This window comes from Rhipicephalus sanguineus, chromosome 3 (genome assembly GCF_013339695.2).
Source record: "Rhipicephalus sanguineus isolate Rsan-2018 chromosome 3, BIME_Rsan_1.4, whole genome shotgun sequence".
Lineage (NCBI taxonomy): Eukaryota > Metazoa > Arthropoda > Arachnida > Ixodida > Ixodidae > Rhipicephalus > Rhipicephalus sanguineus.
Window position 1 is genome coordinate 47791207 of NC_051178.1, and position 23362 is coordinate 47814568.

Below are 23362 nucleotides of genomic sequence, written 5' to 3' on the forward strand. Positions count from 1 at the left end.
TGATAATGACACGTTAATGTTTTGGTATGAAGACTGTTCAGCAAGCCATTCATTGATTCTGAAGGAAATTACATGTCACTAGGACCAAACTGTGAGCAGACTTCTGTGTAAGCGCTCAAGCAAGCTATGAGAGTGTGCAGGAGATTGCCAATCATATGAAGAAGAAGGTTTCACAGCGGAACTTAGCTGAGGGATTTTGAGGCTGACATGCTCGTGCCTTCATTGCTGTCGTATCGTGTCGATTGTTTTCGCCTTCTCTGGGACAAAGCATTGTCCGACACTTCCTTCGCAAGCTTTTGAATTTCGTCGAACCTCTCTCTTAAGCCGGATACTTAATTACATAATGATTTCATCAGGCTTATGTCAGCATCCAATGACAGTGTTGGGCTATGAAGTGCCTTGCTGGTGGCGTTGAAGTGCTGCAAAACTCCATCCCAAAACTCTGTCATCAGCGTGGTTTTCAACGTCATCATTGCCTTCAGCAAAGCATTAGCCTTATGCTTCATTTCCAGTCATTCATCATGACCATCAAGGGGGCTTTGATTTCTTTAGAACCTGCCAGGAGGGCCCTTGTTGCATCCGCTCACGCTGACCACTGCATGTCTGACACCTGCTTTGGCATTACCGTTGTCGCGTTTTGTTTCAAGTGACCTTGGAATACGTACAGCCCAGCTATGAGTAGACGCAGACAAGAAAACGTACTATACTAGGAGTGTGCAAATAGTGAAATTTCATCTCGAATCGAATTCGAATAGTGCCGAATAGTGGCCAAAAATATCAAATATCGAATAGTATATTTACACGAAACGTATACCGCCAGTTACGGTAAGAGGAAGGAAAAATCGGGGACATTACGGCGTATGACAGCTTTATTACGCGCTTGTTTGGGAGGGGTTTTTTTTTCAGCTTTTATGGGCGCACAGGCATGTTGATACAAGAGCCGCCATTCCAGTTAGTGGCGGCATTCCTAACCTCATAGGCGTGCGCAGGGTTCCCCATCAGGGGGGGGGGGGGGGGCGAAGGTTCATCGCAGCACCGTCACCCCTCCCTACTAAGTCGATGTATGGGGCAGACCAGTTGCGTAGGCAGAAATTTTTTTCAGAAGGGCCATGCCCTTGATCCGACGTAGTCCGGGCAGGTCAGTGTGCTCGAGTGTCATTTTGTGCTCTGTATACCATGGAAGAAAAAAATTTCGGGGAGGGGGACACGGGCCTGGTGCGCCCCCCCCCCCCCCTGGCTACGCCACTGGGGCAGACTTTGTGCCCGCCCCCCTCTTAAGTGACTAGGCGGGGCCGGGGCGCGCCACCCCCCTGCCCCCACGTGTGCACGACTATGGCCACAGCCCAAAACAATAAGTCCAGAAAAAACCTTTTTATAAGGTATTTAATTATACATAACAAGTTTATACATGGAGAACTCATTTAAAAGAAAGCAAGAAGTACAAGAAATTAAATCACTTAAAAAATATATTTTTTGGCGGCAAGGTGAGCGTTGCTATAGGAGCACAAGACTAGATAGGACAACAGAGACCGTGTGCAAAAAGAAGCATCAGAACAAATTTGTTGAAAGTAACGTGCGTGTTGTCTACCGGATTCTACTTGTGGAAAGAGCATAATAACAAAGTAATGTTGCTCCTGACAGTTTTCTTGCCCTTCATTGCCAAAGATTAAAGTGCAAGCCTAGATTTAAAGTAGATGTAGTTGCAAAATGACGCGGTTGATAATGGAGGCCAGCAGAATTTCAACTTTTGGGAACGCATGCGTGTGTATATCCATTAGTTGTGTTGTATAAAGAACTCGATTACATGTGTGGCGTTTTTTTTTTTTTCAAAGAAAGCCGAATGCAGAAACCGAAACTGCCAAATTTCACGGGAGCGTAAAGCGCGCCTAAGTATCTTTAACTTCTAAAACAGTTGGAATTAAAATGGGGCAATTCCTGATTGTAACGTGAACTCAAAAAGGCAGTTTCTATCAAAAATGAGCCAATATGCTGCATCTGTTTCAATCAAACTGAGCCATATTCATTAAGCCAGCGCTGGGTCAACAATTGTGACCAAAACAACCAACATGGTCTCATCCAATCTGTTACTTTTGTGTCCTCGTTGTTTTGCTATCGTGTTTACGTTCCACAATTAGTTTTTTTAGGGCGAGTTGGCACTTACTGAAGGACATGATGTTGTAGGGCAAGACTCGAATATAAAGAGTAAGAGGCCGAATTTACAGCATCTTTTTTGGCTCGTAGTGTTTCTTTTCGAGTTTAGCGCTACAGTATCATGCCGTTCTTGTGCTCCAAGGCGGTATATTTGAAATAAAGGATATATGAAATGAAGATATTGGGCACCGATCTATTCCTCGAAGAAGAAGTGATCCGAAACGGCACGGCATAAAACGAGCTCAGAAGAAGAAGAAGAGCTGGAGCAATTTTCAATGCCACTAAATTAAGATGTCGTATTCCACCGCTTAATTTCTACTTATACAGGTCTGGTCTGGTCCCATTCCCTTTGTGTCCCAACTGTAACGAACCCAAAAATATCGACCATTATCTACTAAGATGCCACCGTTTTAAAAACCAAAGGAAAAAAAATGCTTTGAAATTTTATTTAAAAAATTAGGAATACCACTAAGTACTCTAAATATCCTCTCCTTTGGGGCTGCTTCATTGGAATTCAGTAAAAGGAACGTCTGCGGGGCCCTCTGCGAATTCCTGATTGACACGATGAGATTACCTTGCTAATCCTTTGTTTATCAATTTATTGTTTCTCATCCCCTTTCCCCGAAAACAAAATCTTATTTATTTCGTTATTTCATTTTCTCGTATCACGAGAATCATCTTATTCTACTTCCCTTTCCCTGATTTTCTTTTTTAACCCAATGTTCCAATTGACTGTAACCGCCGGCTTCTTGGCCAATCCCCCGGTGTGGGTGTGAGCCAAATGCAAGGAACAAGCAAGCAAGCAAGCAATGCCTCCAATAGATGCCAAGAACAAGGAAACGCTGCCGACAATCCAGAATAGTGCGTCTTTTGCCACAAAGCACCACTCGCTCTTCAAGTCTAGTCATCGTCATTACGTCCATGCGACGAAGGACGGCACCGACGGAAGCACAAGGATCATGTTAATTTTATCGCAAAATATTGCTATAATTTTTTAGACTTCTTTTACGAGCTATTTCAAGCCCCAATGAAATGTTCCAATCTATAAGAGCCAAATACAAAGTTTACTCCTGAATACCGGCGATAGTGCTATATAGATTTTAGCCACAATATAGATTTGAGGTATTTAACATACTGGCAAGAAACTGTTGGAGCAGGCCCGACGATATTGGCAGTAGCAAAAAAGTGCATGCATTTGGCTCTTTTAGAAAAAAAAAAAAAAAAAAAAACGCCACGTTGTGTTCGCGACAAACTGCATTTTGTTTAGTAACTTGGATAAATGCGCTTACACGTGGTCAATGATATTGTTTTGTCATGTCTCTGCTATGTATGCGCGTAGTTTGCAGTTTATGGTTGTTAGAGCTATGCACACGTGACGTACGTATGACGCATACTTGCGGGATCAGCGAATAATAAATAAGTTGTTCAAACTTAGCGCTGTGTTGTGTCGAGTGTGCCTTTCTTTTGCCATTGTCCTTAGCCTGCGCTACCTTAAAAAAAAAAGAAAGAAAAGAGAGAGAGAGAGAAATCTCCTACCGAAGGAGCGGGCGGCAGAGTGGGACACCGTGTAAAGTGATTCGCGGGACAGCGCATGTGCAGCGGAATTCCACCCGGCCAGTACCTGATGGCCCAAGAACTAGATAATCTTAACCCTCTTGGGGAGTGTGGGAGTTACGTTAGCTCTAACCATAGCAGTTAACGCTAGTCATAGTAATCAATCCAGCACTTGAGTTCACATTCTCCCGCGCAAGTTGGTACAGTGTTGCTAGTATAGGATTTGGTCGGTCGGCAAGCTTGGCACGCAAAGCGAAGCACTTGCCGTAATTGCGCTCGATGGCATGAATAATTGTCTAAAACTTACGTAATCATCACACACAAACACAATATCTTTTTGAGCAATATAACCTAATTCCGAAAGTGCATTTCTGGCGTCACCTGGCGTCACAAGAGCGGCGGCACAGTATCAAGTGTGCGTGTGCATGTGTTTGTTGGGTTCGCTCGCATGGTTCGTCTGCATGGTAGGTGTGCTTCCAAGAGCATGGCATGGCTGTTGTCACCGACGCTGATGGATCATCGATGTCTGCAGAGAACGAACAGCGCGCTAGGTAAGTCATCATCCATCTACTCCCATAGCGGCTTCGACGGTTTTTGTAAACATCGCGATGCGAATTGAAGGGGACGGCCGGGACTTCGCAAGCAGTGATATGTGTTGTGCTGCTCGAGGTGTTGTTTTGTACTGTGGAAATTCCAAACCTCTCGGTTGGCGATTTCCTTATTCTCTTTCTGTGAAAGTCCACCGCCGCATAGGGTGGCCGCGGGTTTTGCCTAGTGCGTCCCGCGAAGCGCGTGTCGGCCGATCGCGTTTAAATGTGCATAGCTTGCTCGTTGATCATGCAAAAGCAAGGCGAACGCTCGAGTGCTTGCACGCTGTCGAGGACAGTTTCGAGGGTGCATGTGCCTCGCTCTCTTTCTGGCGCGCGGCGCCGCGAAACTGGAGACGATGACGCCCCTTGGGGCGTCGAGCGACAGCGTGCTCTTTTCTTGCACGGTTTGCTGAACGTGCCAGAAAAAGCGACGCATCGAAGCGCGTGCGCTCGTTCAACAGCCACAGTGTGCATAAAAGAAACAAGCAAACAAAACGGTTTCGACGTTGGCGCACGCTCATCCTTTTAGATTGCGGACGCCGTCACTCCGTATCATAATTCGATCAGCGCATGTTCTGGTACAGTGATTTCCTAAGCGCGTCTTGCACACACTCTGCAGACATGCGTCGCAAGGAGACCTAACACATGTACAACGTCGTGGCTTCGTTTGCCGTATGCATCGTTCATGAAGGCAGCGTTGATCTAAAAAAAAAAAAAAAAACCGCCGTCTTTCTATTTCATTTTCAAAAGTAATTTCGATGCCTCACTTAAACAGGGTTTCGAAGGGCAAAAGAGGTGCGCGCTGTTGTTTAATGAGGTCGCGCATCTCGTATTATGTGCGTAAGAGCATTAGCCAAACGCGATATGAGAGCCACAGTACAACACAGTGCGCCAAAGAAAGACCTATTGCAGCACTTAATTTCGTAAAGCTTAAATGATAAACAGAGCAGCGTGTCAATAAATGCAGGGAATAATGGTGTTGTAGGTCAATTTTACAATAGCATTACATCAGTCAGTGTCTGCTCATTTGTGCGATTTGAATGATTCCTCACTTTAACTAAAACAACTGACCACATGCAGCAGTAGCTCAATTGCTCGTGTCTCGCTCACGCTTGCGCTGCCCACGTTGGAGGGGAGACAAAGGATACATGTATGGTGGTAAAGCAACCCTTGGTGGTAAAAGTAAGTCAGTGAACAAGGACTGCCATTGGAGCCAATGTTATCAGAGCAGCCACTGCTTTCCTTAGCAGAGTCTTTTATGTGCACCTAGTTCACTCTCCCAATGGGGGAGGAGGATAGTAAGCTTGTGCAAAAAGAGAAAGGCAGCTGTGTAATTAGGAACAACAAAGTAATAATTAAAAGCTTAATACCTTGACTGCCATGCATTTATTTAAAGACCTCCATTACAACGTCACTGAAGACCCTAGCTCCCTGTCACCTTAGTGTGCTAAGTATCAAGCAATCAATGAAGGATCTACCTTGAAAGCCACTTAGAATTGCAGTAAGGGTGTTGAACCAGGCAAGTTAAGTTGCACATACTGAAAACGTAGGCAAAATGCATAAAAAAACGTAGGCAAATGCATGTCTGTGTCTCTTGAGAACTTTTTAATTGCTAGAGTGTCGCTTGCTTATTTCAGGCAGGACAGATGCACACCGCATAATGACTCTGTGAACAAAGACATGAATAGAGCATTGACTGAAGCCACTATCTCATTTGCAAAGGCTGCTAAATAAGAAATGTCTATCCTCATAAATGGGCTCAATCAAATGATGATGAGTGTTTCAAAAGTTGATGCAGCATTTTGTCTTATCTGGACAGCATGAGGTAGCTCGCTCTGCATGTTCATGGGAGTTAGAACAGAAAGTTCTGTTTGGGCTTGTTGGTCTGTTTCCATGATTAAATGAACGCAGTGCAGAGCAGAATAAGCGCAGACTGGGCGCCATCATTTCTCTAGGTTTGTGCAACCTTCATTTTATCACAGAGAGGTGCAAGTCTGAAAATCTTGCTTGCAAGATTTTGAAGTCAAAGTGTCATCAAAATATTTATGATACTTGACAATGAACCCTGCTCTTTTAGTGTGTGTTGCACTTTGAAGGTGCTATAATCGCAGTGATTGAAAGCTTCTAAGTTCCATGAGGATGGCTTCTGAGCACCCATTCTAGTGACTGCATAAATGAGAACGTTGTGCCAATATTATGGCAGTAAATACAGTGACATGATAAAAAGCCATTGTCCTTGATACATAACAAAAGCATAGATTTCGTCCTAATTTCTTTGTCAGGTAACAGGCTTTTTGAACTTCTCTTGCATTTTAAATATACACTTTGTACCCTTGAAGTTTCTGTCAATATTTATCTTTGTTCATTGGACGCACCATCTTGTAATGGTCTGTGTTTGCATTCAATAGCTGACACCACACACATTCTGATGTTGCAATGCAGGGTTACTTATTACCCCCTGGTGTCAGCGCATGCATAGAATGGAAAACTGGGTGAATCGGCAATGATTAATTGTTAAACTGAGCTGTCATAGACAATGCTGCACCTGTAAGCTATGTTGAGCTAATTGATAATGATTCATTTTAACTAACGTGTCATAGACAATGATACATATTTAAGCGTTTGTCAGAGCGGGAGGTCTCGTACCATTGTTTTCATGTCAGGCAAATTGGCAATAATTCATAGTTAAACTGTAGTGTACGCACAGGATGAAGCTGAAGTTAATGAACAAGCATTGTTTACGTTCATCTTTTGTGTGCACTGCAGTTCAACAGTGAATCGCTATGTAGCACAGTAAAGGCTACGCTACATACAACTGAGGAGCAATATTATATATGTAGACTATTAGATAATGTGCCTGTGCAGTGAACACCTGTCCGTTGTTCCTGCATTGGGAACCTGAAAATTTATTTACAGAGTCAGCATTTCATGCAATGCCTCAAAATTTGTACCTCGTAACTTTTACAGAATACGTATCTTTACTCCTTTACTCACATGTTTGTGGCCAACTTGCTTACATGTTACATATGGCTAACTTTGTTTCTTTCATTTGTGTTGGTTCAGACTTGACCGTGCAAGGATAAAATGAGGACAATATCTCTGTGTCTAAATGTCGTATTGAAACTGTTAATAGGTCGAGTTAACCTTATGAAAGTAATCTGTACATTGTGTACATTGTGTGTGTGATACAGTCGGGAAAAGCAAACAGTATTATAAAAAAAATGCCTAGGTGGTCAAAATTTCCAGAGCCCTCCACTATGGCATTCCTCATAATCATATCGTAGCTTTGCGACATGAAACCCTAACACTTATGACTATAGATGGCTTGCATTGTCGTCACTGAAACCACCATGTTGGAGCACCAGCATGTGGAGACGCGGTGTTTGTGACGTCACATTAATGCTATCAAAACATCACATGCAGGTTCTTTCGTTTTCACATTGACGCAGTTTGTTTGTCATCAAAACCACCATCGTGGAGAACCAGTACACTCAGAGGCTGCGTCCATGACGTCAAGTGCAAGCTATCTATAGATCCATTTATTTCTAGATTACGCTCACATTTCGACAAAAGCTGTTGTGCGTACGAACTGACGAACACTGTTGTTTCTCGAACTACGAAGCTGTGACAGGCCGTCAGTAACGCAGTTTGGTTTCACATATGTTTCCTTCCACCAGTCTTGTCGACATGTATCTGTGTGAAAGTGTTCACATCAATTGTCAAAATGTGATCTTTGAGCCGTTCAACTTGATCAGCACCACGTTTGCAGATTTAGAAACGTACCGACGTAACTTTGTAATGCACTTTTGAAAGTGTGGTCATTTGGCTATAGACTTCCGCCACACTCACTTGCTTAAATAGACCCTCTGTCCTTCATTGCACTGTAGTTGTAGTGAACTGGATAACATGCATCCACAGTGCTTCATTCAGCTTACTTTATCACAATATGCTGTCGGCATAGATACAGCCTCGGAAGTTACACGCCGTTATCTTTACAATGGGGCAACTATGCCATAAATTAGGGGACTCGGAGAACTGTGAATGAAACCGGAATAACGTCTCACATTCTGTCTTGCCTTCCACGCTGTTTTAAACTTAAAAAGTCTAGGGTGCTCTTCTGAGAGTAGCACAAGGCATTCAAAGTGAATGCGTGGGATCTCCCAACAAACAAATCTTTGCAGTTGAAAAAAAAAATGTCCTGGGAAATATAGCACAGTTGTTACTGGCATTTGGTGCAGTCCTTCTGTTAATTGAGCTCACTAGCAAGCTAGCAGACTACACAGAGAGATTTTAATAAGCTGAAACTGTCTTCGTGCTGCTGTCACTTCAAGGGCGTTAATAATTCAATCAATAATATGGCTGAAGATGTGAAAGCTCCTGCACAAAGCCCTGTGACAGAGGACCACAAGAGATGTGGCCTTTTAGCCATATATAATATTTTGTGCATATACATAGGTAGAATATTGTCATATCAAAGAATTAATTTTCATCATACATTTTTGAAGCTATTGGCAGATGCACTTTGACCACTTGATGATGTTCATTTAAGGGTTCTGAAAACATTCTATGAGATAACAAATTAATAAAATGTATGGGTGTGGATTGTTCATTGACTCTTTAAAGATATGCGATTTTTATTTCAAAGCACGTTTACACTATTGTGTGCAGTGTGCAGCTTGTAGAGATAAGTCGAACATGTGATTTTAAAGTGGAGCAGGAAGGAGAAATACCCTAGTAATGTGTTGCAACTTAAACTAATACCTAGTTGTCCTGATGGTAATGACTGATGATACGTATGCTATGCTGGTTCAAAATTTAAAACTGTCATTGACTTTGCAATTGTTAGATATAGCATGAGTTAAATGCATAAAGTATACTTATATTGATGTTAATGCATTGTTTTCAAATACATGCTGTGCTTATGCATTATACTGTATAAAATGCACATACATTAGCCATTTTATTACAGTAAGTACCTCGTGATCAAAAGGTTGGAGTACACGGCACCAATGAAAATGTTCAAATTTTCTTGTGCTGTGGACGTGTGCCTTGGGATTAAAATATGTACTGCATTAAATGAACACGTACGTTGTGCCATTGAATTTCATGCTGTATGTATAGGCCACAAGACATGCAGCTTTGTTGTTCTGCACATATACGCACATGACTGCGTAGCGTGCGATAAATGCACATGGCACTAGCAAGCCTGTGGTGCCTTCGGTCACCAAGGGGTGCTATTTGATTTTGGATTGTGGCGGTGCTCTCTGCTAGGAGGGCAGTTCACCGGAGTGACTTGTGGTATCCTTCTTGCAGGGTGGGCCCCTATGGCTTTGAGTGGCCAGAAGGCTTTGATCATGAGGTCCACGAAACGTTCTGGCGTGGCTACCGGGCGGTGCTGGCACGGCGCCTTCACAAGTGGGACCGGCTCCTGTCAAACGCCAGGCCTGCTGCCTACCCTAACCTCCGTCACGGCAGTGCCAAGCGTGCGTGTGCTTTGTATGCGTGATGTGCTTGTGCTCTGCTCTACTAACCTCTTCAGGGTGCTGTGTCCACACTTGTGGACGCAACTTGCTCTTGCCAGTTCTTTCAACTGATGGGCAAGAAAGAGCAAGATAAACTTATTTTTTGATTAATTGAACCTCCAGCATGTTCAGTATGTCTTCATTTAGCTACTGTGCTCTGTGTATTGCTGCATATGATTACTTTGCTGAATGCGCTTCGTGTTTGACGAATCGTTTGGTGTGGCATTCAGGTAGCTACGTCAAAAGTATATTCTTGCTTGTTTGAATTGAACATAACTAATAACAAATTGCTCATGCATTTTGAGCCTGAAATTTTATTCTACTTACGCAGAAATAGAAGATCACTGACTTAAGAATAACCATATTTAATGACATTCTACTTATGATTATTTACTTGAAAATGCACAAATCGATTCATTACTCAGCCCTGTGTCTTTTTATTGTAATAGAATATCAAATGCCTTGGAATAAAGTTGTATAAACGTGGCATATTTACAGATGATCCATCACAATTTGCACCGAAGGGGTGAGAAAAATGAGAGCAATAAAAGAAAGGAACATTGCATTCTATCGCTACAGCTCTATGTGTTTAAGGGCTATATAAAGAGATAATGATACAGTGAAATTTTAAGATATTGGAAGATATGGGGAAGTGTAAATTTGCAAAAAAAAATGCATGCAAAAAAGAAATTGAAATCTTACCTGCATTGCCTTCTTGTTGCGGTGCAAGGCAGCTTATAAAAGAGGGGTATTCTCTTTGATCAAGTTTGTTAGGGCAGATTCTTGAAGCAGGCAATGTGAGCAGTACCAAATTCATCGATAAGGTTAATATGTCTGATAACTGTGTTTACAGTGTATGCTGCTTTAACACTGCTGCTGCTTGTGTGCAGTGTCTCAAGATGAATCATTGGTGATAAAGTGTGTATCCAACCGAATAGAATGTGTGTCCATGCTACCTTTCCCCTTCCTGTCATTCTCCAGGCATTTTTGCTGAATTATAGCTACTCACAGGTTGTCGGGTATGGTGCTAGGACAGCATTGCTAATGCCTTGATGTAATGGCGCTAGCAGCAACTTGACAGCAGTTATTCGTTGCCTTACAGTGAAGCGGTATGTGAGGAAAGGTGTTCCCCGAGAGCACAGGAAACAGGTAATGTTCAACCTTTGCCCCATTTCTTACTCTTGCGCATTTCCAAGGAGTGTGTGTGGTTGCTTGAGCACTTTTAGTAGAGGTAGGTGTGAAGTTTGATAGCAAGCTTTTCTTTAATCTCACTAAAATGATCATCAATGAAAGAAGGAGAATGGATCAAGGACTTGTTTTCTTTGTTAGACACAACCCAATGAAGCCAAGGGAGATGGACATTGCTTGTAGTCTTGTTACTGTAGTGTAGTAATTATGATATAAATGAAAAGGAATTGAAGCAGACAAAAAGGAAAGTTGCCGCTGGTAGGGACTGAAGCTACAACCTTGGGATAACGCGTCCGATGCTTCACTAGTACTATCGATAGTGTAAACAAACTATCGATAGTACTACTATCGACAAACTATCACTAGTGCAATCAGTAGCACCATCGCTAATATTACTAGCGATATTACTGCCACACGTGTTTATTGCTTTGTTTTGATGTATTCGGGTTTCACCCACAAAGACTGGTCGCAGCATTTGACGCAGACCGCGCCGCAGTGTTCGAGAAGCTTCGCGATTGTTTGAGATCATTTTGTTAAGATTACGCGCCGGACACGAATAGTCAAGTTTATTCGAGAGCTTACGCGAGCACCAGCAATAACGCTGGAAAGTTCGATGACTGATGTATAAAAGACAAAGCGTTCCACCAATTATCAGATTACTCGACGGCCGGCGACTGTTCTCGCCGCTGTCAGTGCGCAGCATGCATCGCTTGTATTTCGGGTTTTGATTTTATAAGCACAAGTTCGCCTAAATAAAGAGCTTCATATTTCCCAATTCTTTCTGCATGCAGCATTCTTCACCCTCACAATCACGTGACAAACTATCCATAGTGGTGCAAATAATGATGCTGTTGCTGGCTGGCCATATTGCCAAAATGTTTGCGATAACCTGCTATCAGCTTCGTTTAATTTATGTGCAATTTTTGGCGAGATAAATAAATTATATCCGCAGCAAAAATGGCGGAATATGTCCATCAATAAATTCAGATTCTAAAGCAACCAGTTACACCTTACAATTAACAAACTTTGTTCTTGATATTTTTTTTTTAAATTTTGAAACCATAAAATGCAATATAAATCTGAAGCTGCGCAGTTCCACCCCATGTAACGGCTTCCTTTCCGCTATAGCTGAACAGTTTGACTTTATGATCATGTCAGCGAAGCACTCTGGTGAAGAACACAAGCATGTCAACTCACTTGCCCTTTCAGCCTGCTCCTCCGGCTCCACTATGTACCATGTGCGCGGGGAACCAAGTTTATGCTGCAATGAGTTCACGCTGTTGATTTTATACTATCGATAGTATCTTTTACTATCGATAGTTCGATAGTGACTCAGCTATCGATAGTATTGATAGTACCATCGATAGTTCTGCATCGCTAAGTGTTAGCCAGTGCTACTCGTAGCCATGACAATGAGTGTGGAACACTTTTTTTCTGCCTGCTGGCGTCGCTAGCATGCGATCTTTTTACAAGCTGGCAGCTGACCAATAAAGCCTCAAGCACATATATCAAAGTTGGTAGTACCTTTTCATACTGAAAGGCAGCATGGTAACTGTGCATCTGCACTGTTTATCTCATCATCAGATTGTGAGCTGCGGCTTCTTGCTGGGGCAATCCATAGTGTTGCCCAATGGCAAGTGCATGCAAGTGATGTTTTTTTTATTGTTTTGCTACTATAATTCATTTGTTAGACAGTGCCCACCTTGTGTCCTCTCCTTTGCATTGCTATTTTCTTCGGTATGCATCGTACCTTTCAACTGGCCCAACATTCTGCCTTCCATCAGGTGTGGATGGTCTTGTCGGGAGCAGCTGCAATGCAGATTGAGCAGCGAGGCCTCTATCAGTCACTGCTGCAGCAGAGCCGGCGCCCAGACCTTGTCGAGACGATCCAGATCGGTGGGTCTGCAATGATATAATGTTCAGTCAAGTTTAGTGCACTGTAAGCATGTGAAAAATAGAAGTACTGTTTTATGACTTCACCCTTAGAGCAGGAAGTTTTGTTGTTTACAGCAGCCAAATTCATTAATTATTCAACTTCAAGATTGTTTGAAAAAAGAATTTCTGAAGTGCCAGGCATTTGAAGTAACGAGAGTGTTTCATTGCGTGCACCACTGTACCCTATACGCAAGCCACACTTTTTTTACATATCGCTCGGGTATGGGTTGTACACAAGTCGGGCATTTAACACACTGTTGCACCACTGTAACTGCTTAACACACTGTTGCACCAGTGTAACTGCTGTATTAGAATGGTGCAACAACTGGTCTGGACCCAAATCAAGTTCAGTAATATTTCATTTGGGCCTAGTTGGTACATATTCCTAAGGTAAAAAGTAGCAGCGCAAACACACAAGACGTCCCACAAATCAAGTTCTTTCACTCATTTGCTCACTGTTAACAGAATACGAACGTGTGGCGAAAAGGCGTGGCACTGCTTCCGCGTTTGCGTGCAGTGTTGGTGCTTCTCAAGATGAGCGCCAGTGATGATAAAAACACTCACCAACAGAAGCTAGAAAAACCGTGTGTGTTGTACCCCGAAGAATATCAGTTGATATAATATGTTTTGACTGGAAGCATTAAAGCCATGCTTTCCCACAAACGTTTTATTTAACTATTGATAACCAATTTTATGCTTATGATTTTCAGATGAGCTCAGCTCATCAGCATTCTCACCACTGTTGGAAAAGCTTACCTCATTGGCATGCTCCAGAAGCTGATAATCTTTGGTGCCATCCAATGTGTTTGGTAGTCCCGTAACTAAAAAGCCCTTCCTGAAAAGCTCTTCCACTTGTTTGTGCTTGAAAGCGTGCGACCTGCTACACAATGCTAGAGCAACACTGAGCATGCAACACAAGAGGCTCAACCTGTAAACAAAGACCAAATAGTGCTGGCAAGTTGCCATGAAAAGAATGGAAGACAGGAGCAGTGGAAGTGCCATGCCACAGAGGGATGATGATGTGGTGTGTGATGGATGGCAGGAACTACCTGGTGCCATCTTGTAGTACTTTGTGGTACTATAGTAGTGAAACATTGGTTTTGGGTGCCTTGATAATTTCTTTTTCGAAGTTTTCCATGCTGGGGGGGAGGGGTGCAAATTATACATGAAGGCAGATTATACACGAGTAAATATGGTAGTTTTCATCTGCATTTTAGCATCGAAATGCTGGATGCAGCAGAGTTGCTAAATGGCTTCGCATTCTTCTTTTGGGAAAGACTGTTCTGACTGCTGGTTATTGAGATGAACTTCTCGCATTCATTTTTGTTTATATGATGCCCACGGCTTGACAACAGAATGGGAGCTGGAATCGATTCATCATGTTGTTGCAACAAATGCAGTGCTCTGGAATGCAAAGCTACACGTTGAAAAGATTTGTTTTTGTTCCTTACAGACGTGCCCCGGACTTTTCCGGACAATGTGTATTTCCAAGGGGGTGGACAGCAGCAGAAGTCTCTCTTCAACATCCTGGTGGCATACGCACATTTCAACCAGGGTGTCGGCTACTGCCAGGTATGAAGGGGTGTCACTGAGATAAAGCTTGTTGTCATCGTGAAGAGATCGCAGCGAGAAAAAATGTGTGGCATGCAGTATCTTGCAACTAATTGTCCACACAAAAGATTTCTTGCTCCTGAACGTTGTTGTAACAGGCAAAAAAAAGTCTACCATTCACGTGCAGTCTACAGTGTGTTTGTGATAACTGCAGCTGGATTGTCCCAGATGGGCTATATTGGTGCTCTGCTTTTACTTAATGACAAGTGCTAATCTTCTCCAGGAGGGGAGGTTAATCGTTTGCGGTTGCGGAGATGAATTTGTAGTTGGTTATAAAGAAACGGTGTGGGCAATGGGAAAATAGAGAAGGATAATGATCACATCCTGTGCACAGACACTGTCGTCACTCAGATGAGGGCATGTTCGGTTAAGGGGAGATGCGGGTCGAAAAACGCGAGTTTTCTAAATAATTATCGATTTTTTGTTTTCACCTGTTTTGTTAAGATTAGTACCTCTACTGTTCTGAAAAAAAAAATCAATGCCGAGACTCAACTGGAAACGCTTTAAAATTGCGTCTAAAGAGCACAAGGTGGCTGTCAAAAGGCCGAAAGTGTGTCATCTTCGAGCACCTTGCAGCCGATAATGCGCCGCCGCTCGCCATTGTCGACCGCATGAGGCGAAGAGCCGAGCCTCACTGTTCAAATAACGACGGTTTCCCGCGCTGCTGCAGCGCAAGAAATAATAAAGAGACGCACGCTTTTGCCGCCTTTTTCGAGCGCCGCGACTGGCTTTAAATCACGTGGTACGGATCGGGAGCCGCCATTGGCCGCTGCGCGCCTGTGTGTGCTGTGAAGCCTACTTGCAGGATCCGTGTCTCATTGAGCAGCGCAGCTGAACAACGCTTTTCTCGAGTGCTTATCCGTTATGGATGAAAAAAGCCGTAGGAAGCGCGGTCACCGGCCTGTGAAGTTTCACGCGGCGCACAAATTTCGAGGACGCCGGCGTAAATCAAAGCCGAACACTAAAACCACGAAAAGAGCGTCTGCTGCCGCAAGGCGTAGTGGACGCCGATGCGTCCGACGAGTTTGCCGCGGCATTCGAATATGTGAGTGCCTCCCAGAAAAAGATCGGAGTCTTCGAAGACGAAGAAAAATCACAGGACGACGAGTCTTCGTTGATTGCTGATATGACAGCACTGAACATGTTGGTTTAATCGAGGACACTCCAGTTTTGAACGTGTTCTGGAAGAGCTTGGCGTGCTCCCGCCTCATGATCTGGTTGCTCTTGGCACATCATGGGACAGCACACGCCAGAAAAAAATGTCTCAAAAATTAACAGGAGAAGCAAGGGCTCGTCGGCGTTCGCTGAAGAAAAAAATCTTGTCGAGGAGTCAGCTCGAAAGAGCTGTGAGGGCCAAACCTATGGTGCTGGCGCATTTTAATGGCAGTGGCCACTACAAGGAGGATTTCTCTTTCTTGTGTACAAATTTAGTCGCATTCAATGACATCTTTGATAAATAAACATGCAATTTTGACTTTAAAACTGGTTTTTCTCAAAACGCAAATTTTGTCATTTTTGTCAATGTGCCCCTCCTTTTTCGGGTACTTCTGGTGCTCAGATCTGCATGAAATTTTTCCCAAATTTTTTCCAAAGTATCTTAAATGCAATTATCTTGTTTAAGTTTCAATATTCTTATTATATAATAAAAAAAAGTTATGTAAACTTTTACTAGGGTAGGAGAAATATGAACTTCCCACGTTAAAATTTTTCACGTCTAGTACATATTTTGTATGGACTTCCTAATTAGTTATTTGCATTCCACACTTTATTTGAAACATTATGAACTATCAATTGTAAAAAATTATTGAAGTTTAGGTCTGAAAAGAGGGGGGGCAAAAGGCTTAAGTTTTTCACTTTGTCATGTCGCAGAACTAAAAGTATGCGACTTGCAAGAAAACTAATTATATATTTGAAATCAGCATAAAAAGTTCTATAAAGCAGCTCAAGTTTCATTGCTCTAGGGTGAATATTAAAGAAAAAGTGTCTTCGAGTAGCATCTCCCCTTAAAGGAAGAAGGTTGGGGCACCAACGATATCAATCTCACTTCTTTACATTCGGTGCCACGAAACCAGGAACTACAATTGTGGCTGCTGACCGAGACAGAAACGACTGGTCTGTATCTGTAGACTGATGCAAACTGCTGGTGCCACCTGGAGGACCGTGAGGCATGAGCCCTTACGCCTACTTTAGCTCCATTCTGACCTTGCCCATCGAGATGACGACTTGAGCTCTGCAAAGCTGGAATCTCCGTGGATAAAAAGAGGTAGCCCAGCCTTAAGAGCAGCAAGCAGTACATCTGCCTGTTCGGCAGGTTTTCACTTTGGCAACAACTTCTATTTGCACAAAGCTAGGGCAATAAACATCTGTGGTGACATTTGTCATGTAGGCCTAGTGCTTGAAGGGACCAAAGCATCTAATGTGAACGTATACAAGCACAGAAATGACGACATCAGCATCAGTGCTTGCGTGTTCGGGATGATGAATCTACCGTGTAAGCGTGATTCTACAGGCTTTGCCCCCGGAACTACCAGATGTATGCCTGCCAACCTGCTGCAGGTTCTCCATGATGGCCACTATAAAGTTTGCAAGGTCAGCTTACTGAGTTCCTTTATTGTGGATCGTCCTGGTGGCCTTGCCCTTGGGGTACCAAACATTATGCCAGCAGGACCATTGAATGCACAAACCACCAGGAACATAACTGTGACGAGAAATGTTTATTTAGTGCCCATTGCTATGGCTTTCTTAAGGCACACCTAATTGAACAGGTTGAACATTGGGACATACAGCAGCTACAAGTTTTATGGAATATCATGCACCTATATACTTAAAAGCTCACGAAGAAAAGCAGTGAACTTGTTTAGGATGCACACCAGAGAGTTTGTAAGCTTACTGCCGTGTTCTTCTGGAATCCTAGGCAAAAGCAAAAAGGTGTAGACAGACGTGACCTCGTCACACTGGAGCTAATAGAGTGACATCTATGCATTCCCAGACTTCGAGATGGAAATCACAGGATGGAAACCCACCACATGAAGGCCAAGCTCCAAATAAGGATTGAAGAACTAGAGAGGCAGCCTTATAGCAATGCAGAAGGCAAGGGAAGCAGCAGCACTGCAGAAATCATAAGTTCTCCACAAAAGGTGGCTCCATCGTTTGCTAGCAAAAAGGACGTGATTTTGTCTCTAAGGGAAGATAAGTGATCAGAGGAATGGAATTTAAAGGAATGCGAGAGAAAAGACATATTTCAACTTTCGTTGACCTCGTACTCTCTTGAGAGCCCGGCAGACATTAGCAGCAGTACTGCGATGATCATAGAAGATTTAAGGAGACCTTTCGATTTACTGATTACTGCATGCCATGAAAGAAATTGGCAACCAAGACGAAGAAAGAAAATCAAAGATAAGTCTCTACAATCACTAGTGACTTACTTTTCATTTCAGAAGCCCTGTGTTGTTTGGGATACCATGCCCACTCAGTAGTGGTGGCCATTCACAGATATAATGCTTAAAAATATTCTGTTTCATGATGGGCTTGCCTTCAGGCTGTCGCGGCTTGTTAGTGACCAGGGTGAAACAAGGCAATTGTCGTGACATTGATGAACAGTCCCTGCAAAAATAGATGTGCTGTGAAAATTGGTGCTGGTTCCTCTATGGTTGGCACACTCACATTCCTCCAAATTTTTTAGCACTTTGTATGCATGTAGACCTCTGTGCCATTCATTCTGCTTTGGGATTTGTAAATCGCAGTTTGGGAAAATGTTGTTGCTGTGTCACATGGCCTGTCAGTGCTTGAAGGGTGCTGTGGTGGTGTGCAGGGTCTCAACTTCATTGCGGGTTTGTTGCTGCTGGCAACAGAGGATGAGGAGGCCACCTTCTGGCTCCTGCGTGCCCTGCTCGAACGGCTGCTGCCCGACTACTATGGCCGGCACATGACTGGCCTTCTCACGGACATCGAGGTGCTCGCCGAGCTGGTCAGGCAAGTGCCACTTCTTCCACCCTGTGGCCCACGTGGACGATGTTAAGGGAGAAATGGGAATGTTGCTATCGTGAGCAGTTATTGTTTTTATAACTCGTGGCAAACACATAATGTGATCATTGTCTGAAGGATAAAATGTGAAGTTAAAGCTAAAAAAAGCTGCACCTCCCCGAAGGGGATCATGGGGAATGCGAATGCATTTGGGTGCACCCGATGAGTGTGCGATTAATTAATGAAGAGAGACGAGAGTGTGCACGTAGAGGCGTAATGCTCGAGTTGCATTGTGTTACACTTCGTCCTAGTGGTATCGTTGCTGCGAGAGATTCGACTTCACCGACTTCTATTGCTATCAAGACACCAAAGCGTGCGCTCCCTGCATGATATATATAGGGCCGAGCGCGGAGAGGAGGAGCGCCCGAGCTCTCTCTCCGCCAAGCGAGCTCCGCGATGCGAGCGCCCTCACCGGGTACACTCCTCCTCTCCCTTACCCTCTGCCGCTCACCACCTGCTCCGGTTGCTAGGCGCGGCGCAGCTGTTGCTAGGGGCGAGGAGGAGCGCGCGCGGAGAGACCTGTGCGCATGCCGGCCAGGGACGCACAACAAGCCCCGACTAAGAAATGCATTCGCATTTAAAAAGCAGGCTACACTTCTGCTCTGCAACACGAGATAGGTCAGTGTAATTGCGAGTTCAATCTTTGCAAGACAGGAAAGGCTGGTGAAATGAAAAACTGGTTGAAATGTCGAGTTGAAACTCCTGCACCAACTACTCGTGCATTATTAATTTTCACGATGTCTGCTTGAGGCTATCCAACTATTTATTAGTTGCGTGTAAGCAGTAAGTGGCGTGTCTTTTTACAAAATACTGCCGTCTTTGCAGCATTTCATGCCAGGCTTGTATAGTTTGCGCCCATTGTTCAAACGCGGGTTTGCTGGAAGTGCACCACTCACTGGCTTGCAGCACTGAAGCAGAAAGGATGTCTAAACACAAGTGTTGTACTCAGTGCTTGGTTTGGGCATATTCATTTTGTCGCGAAAGTGTTTTATGCAGGGCCTCACCAAGATTTGCTGACGCCGTTTTTGTCACGGAAATGACGTCGGTAACAGAGCACACTAGTTTTTTTAGCATCTGCACAAGATGTATCTTAACTTCTGGTTTTCACTTCACTTCCCATTATAGCCTATCTAAGGAACCTCTCTTTCACAAGTTCAGTCACAAATGACTGATATTGTGGAGATCGTATGCTGTTACATAAAAGTACATAAAAGAAGCACCAGAATGCATTTAGCAATGTGCGCATCTAAGCTTTGGATGAAGGATGGATATATGAAGGAGTGGTCCCTGTATGTAGATTCCAAAAGCACTCACTGCCATTATCTTTTTTCAATAGGCATTGAAAATTTATGCGCGAACGAGGGATCAACCATTCTTTTTTGTGCCGTCCACACTCTTAAGTGGCTGATTGAAATTGCTGTGTAAGATCTTCGCTTTGGAAATGCGTTACTGTGTTATGAATGTTATAGAGCTGTGTACAAAAATTAAAGAGGTGGGGGAGGGAACACAACTTCCTTGTGATGACTGAGCTGTCCCTTGCATGGATTGCAGAGAGCGGATGCCCCAGGTGCACGCACACCTGGCCAAGCACGAGGTGTCCTGGGCGATCATGACCACCAAGTGGTTCGTCTGCCTCTTCGCCGAAGTGCTGCCGATTGAGGTGGGTGCAACAGCAGTACTTGGAAGAACAGTGCCCACCACTGCGCGCCTGCTTTCATACAATATGCTAATATAATCAAGCATCCTTTTTATGAAGTCGCATTAAACATTGTAGGATTTCTGTTATATCAAATGTTTCTTATAAGTATGTACTGGCTTAATGCTAATATTTCACAGGAAATTTGTGTACTTATTTATTTTCAGTAGGGCTGTGCGTATAGCAAAATTTCGGGTGTGAAGTGAATTCGAATATTAAAACGTGAGTGCAAATCAAATTGAATATTTTTTGAATAGTTGTCAAATATTTTTTTTAATACTTCAAAGCGAAATTACAGATGTCTAGTTTTTTCTTCCTTCGTCCCAGTCTGGGTGCACTGTAACGTTTACAGAAAAAAAATTGCAAGGGATCCCTAAGCATATTCTTATGAGACAGCAACATGAGAGCATTTCTTTTTACTAGGTTATTGAAGCACTGGAGGTGTGGTGTTCCCTGGTTGTCTTATCAAGAATGAGGCAGTGCAGAGGCCGAATTACATTTACCATATATACTCGCGTAATGAACCCACTTTTTTTTTCAGAAATGTTGATGCAAATTTAAGGGGAGGGTTCATTATGTGGAAAAAAAAATTTTGGTAGGTATAAAAGTTGAAATTTTGTATGACGGTGTTCAGAAATTCGATAATTATACCTCAATCTTTAAAAAGTAAGCGTTTGCACACAACGTATGCGAAAAAAAAGCTTTATTGATGACACCAACCGGCCACTTTTTGGCGCTCCTACTCGCTTCCATCGCCGTCAGTGTCTTCCTCGCTTATGTCGCTTGCTGCTGCCGCCTCGTCATCGTCAGACCACAGCGCATCGTCTTCTGTACCGTCCAGGCTATTGTAGATCCCAGTCTTCTTGTAGCTCCGGACGATCATATCGCTCGGAATCTGGCTCCACGCCTCCAGAATTCAGTGGCACAGCATCTCGATAGACGGCCTCCTTATTTTACCAGCATGAGTCAGGTCGTGGTTTCCGTCGACCGTCCACTGTGTGTACCGTGTCATCCACTCCGTTTCCGCCGGCACCCACTCCTTGTCAGTTAAAGCTATTGAAGGCTTATGACAGAGCCACGTTGCGAATGCGCGGTGCGCCGTTGCTGCTTTGTTTGCATGCCGCTGTGCCTGCGTGGCGCTATAAGCAATAAGGTTTCTTGTGCGTTCGACAGATGGCGCTCGGTCGCAAAAAAGGCACGACTTTCAAATTTTGACTTTTGTTTGCGTTCACGCTGCTTGCAACTTGTTAAAGGGACACTAAAGGCAAATAACAATTTATGTCAGAGTGAAAGCTCAATGTATGACAACTTCTAAAACGGCAATGTTATCAACAGCAGTGCCCTACTTACCGAGAAATTAAGCTAGATGTATCACATGATGAGCGCCACGAGTGGGACATTTTCGAAGTGATCCCAATGACGTATGAGAGTCTGCCTGTAATAAATCACTAGGAATCAAACTAGCAGCAATAAAAAAAGAACCTTCAGTGTATCAAAAGACGTAATAAAATGCTGTTTGATTCATGGAAAAAAGAACCTCTGTGGCGTTGCCATGGGGAACGGCGCGCATGGTTCAAAGGTTCCGTTTTCGCCGAACTGCGCTTCACCTGGCGCCTTGCTTCACTCACGCAGTCGCGTCTCAGTGGTAGTTTCGGGATCGCGTACTGCCGCGTGTGTTTTGCGCGCTCGTGAAAGTCACTCTGACAGAAAGTTCGACAAAATGCCGCATGCATGTGATATTGCCGGATGCCTGAATGGTGCACAACGCCAGTGCTGCAGCAAGGAAACCGATGTCTTTTCTAGTCTTGTGGGAATATTCGAGCACTTTGAATATTCGAACGAATAATACAGTATTCGAATTCGCTTCGAGTCGAATTTAAATTATTGAAAATTTCGAAGTATTCGAAATGAACGAATAGGTGTATATTAGTCCGCTTATAAACCCCCTGTAAAGGTGGTTTCACTGCAGTGGAGGGGTGCTATACCGTGAATACATCTTTCCAAGGAAAATCCGCACTGTTTGCTTGTAATCTCCTGTAAAGGTAGTTTCACTGCAGTGGAGGGGTACTGTACAGTGAATACACCTTTCCAGGAAAAATCCGCACTGCCGCGAAGCCTCACTTTAAGGTTAAATATTCCCTCACATCGATTCATAATTTTTTAAGTTTAAAAACTTGTTATACCGGCTTACGTGCTCGAAGTATAGTAAATTTTAAAATGTAACATATTATCGTTTGCATTCTACCGAAAGCCAAATCCTGCTTTATTAAAAGTTGCTTCCACTTCCTTTGAACCAAAAAGAATGACATTTGCACATGCCTTGTTACAATTTAAAAAAAACGTTGTGCAGGTTGGTTGGGTCATGACAAATATGCTCATTTTTCTTTATAATATGTGACATTCACTATTCGAATTCAATTAGAAATTATTCGACCAAAATCACTATTCGCTTTGAATTCGCTTCGAACGTAAAATTTACTGTTCGCACAAGCCTAGTCTTTTCACTGGGTGCCGCGGAATAAACCCTTACGCTCGTAGTCTCGTTGTCAAGTTCTCCGTCCACATCCATTGCGGCAATTGCAGCAAGCTTCGATGGCTTCAATGGCCGTTGTTGCTGCTGTGGGTCCCACTACTTTCGCTCTGCTGCTACTAGTGTCGGCGGCTGCGCCAGTAAAGGCGGGCAACATTGGGCACGGCAGCAGTGATGTATGAAAGTCTGATTTCAGGCGGGTGATTTGAAGTGCGCTAACGCGATGTGGACCACTAAAACATGATTTTATTTCAAATAAGCACTTCCTTGGCATAAAAGTAGCACTACGAGGTTTCTGGACCGCTATTTCAGCAATCAATGTTGACTTAATATTTGCCTTTAGTGTCCCTTTAAGCGATGTTTTTAACTTTTGTAGCGTCGTCGTTTTGAGATATAACGGTGTGATTTAACGTTGTTTCGAACTTCAACGACATTATCAATCAAACCAAAATCAAATCAGCATATACAAACAATTAAAAAAAACTTTTTTTTTTCCGAGGACCAAAGTGGGGGGTGTGTTCATTATGCGAGTGGGTTCATTACGCGAGTAAATACGAGAGTT

The 23362-nt window shown here is 43.4% G+C and overlaps 1 protein-coding gene across 1 annotated transcript in view; it reads left to right on the forward strand.

Annotated features, from left to right (window-relative positions):
- The first annotated feature begins 4116 nt into the window (after window positions 1-4116).
- The window catches only part of LOC119386624 (growth hormone-regulated TBC protein 1), a 37436-nt gene continuing 18190 nt past the window's right edge, over window positions 4117-23362 (forward strand). Inside the window, exons 1-7 of the mRNA XM_049413201.1 lie at window positions 4117-4256; window positions 9609-9778; window positions 10920-10966; window positions 12790-12901; window positions 14394-14512; window positions 18363-18527; window positions 20130-20234. Coding sequence (XP_049269158.1) covers window positions 4195-4256; window positions 9609-9778; window positions 10920-10966; window positions 12790-12901; window positions 14394-14512; window positions 18363-18527; window positions 20130-20234 — 780 coding nt within the window. The 5' untranslated portion in view covers window positions 4117-4194. The remainder of the gene's footprint in view (window positions 4257-9608; window positions 9779-10919; window positions 10967-12789; window positions 12902-14393; window positions 14513-18362; window positions 18528-20129; window positions 20235-23362) is intronic.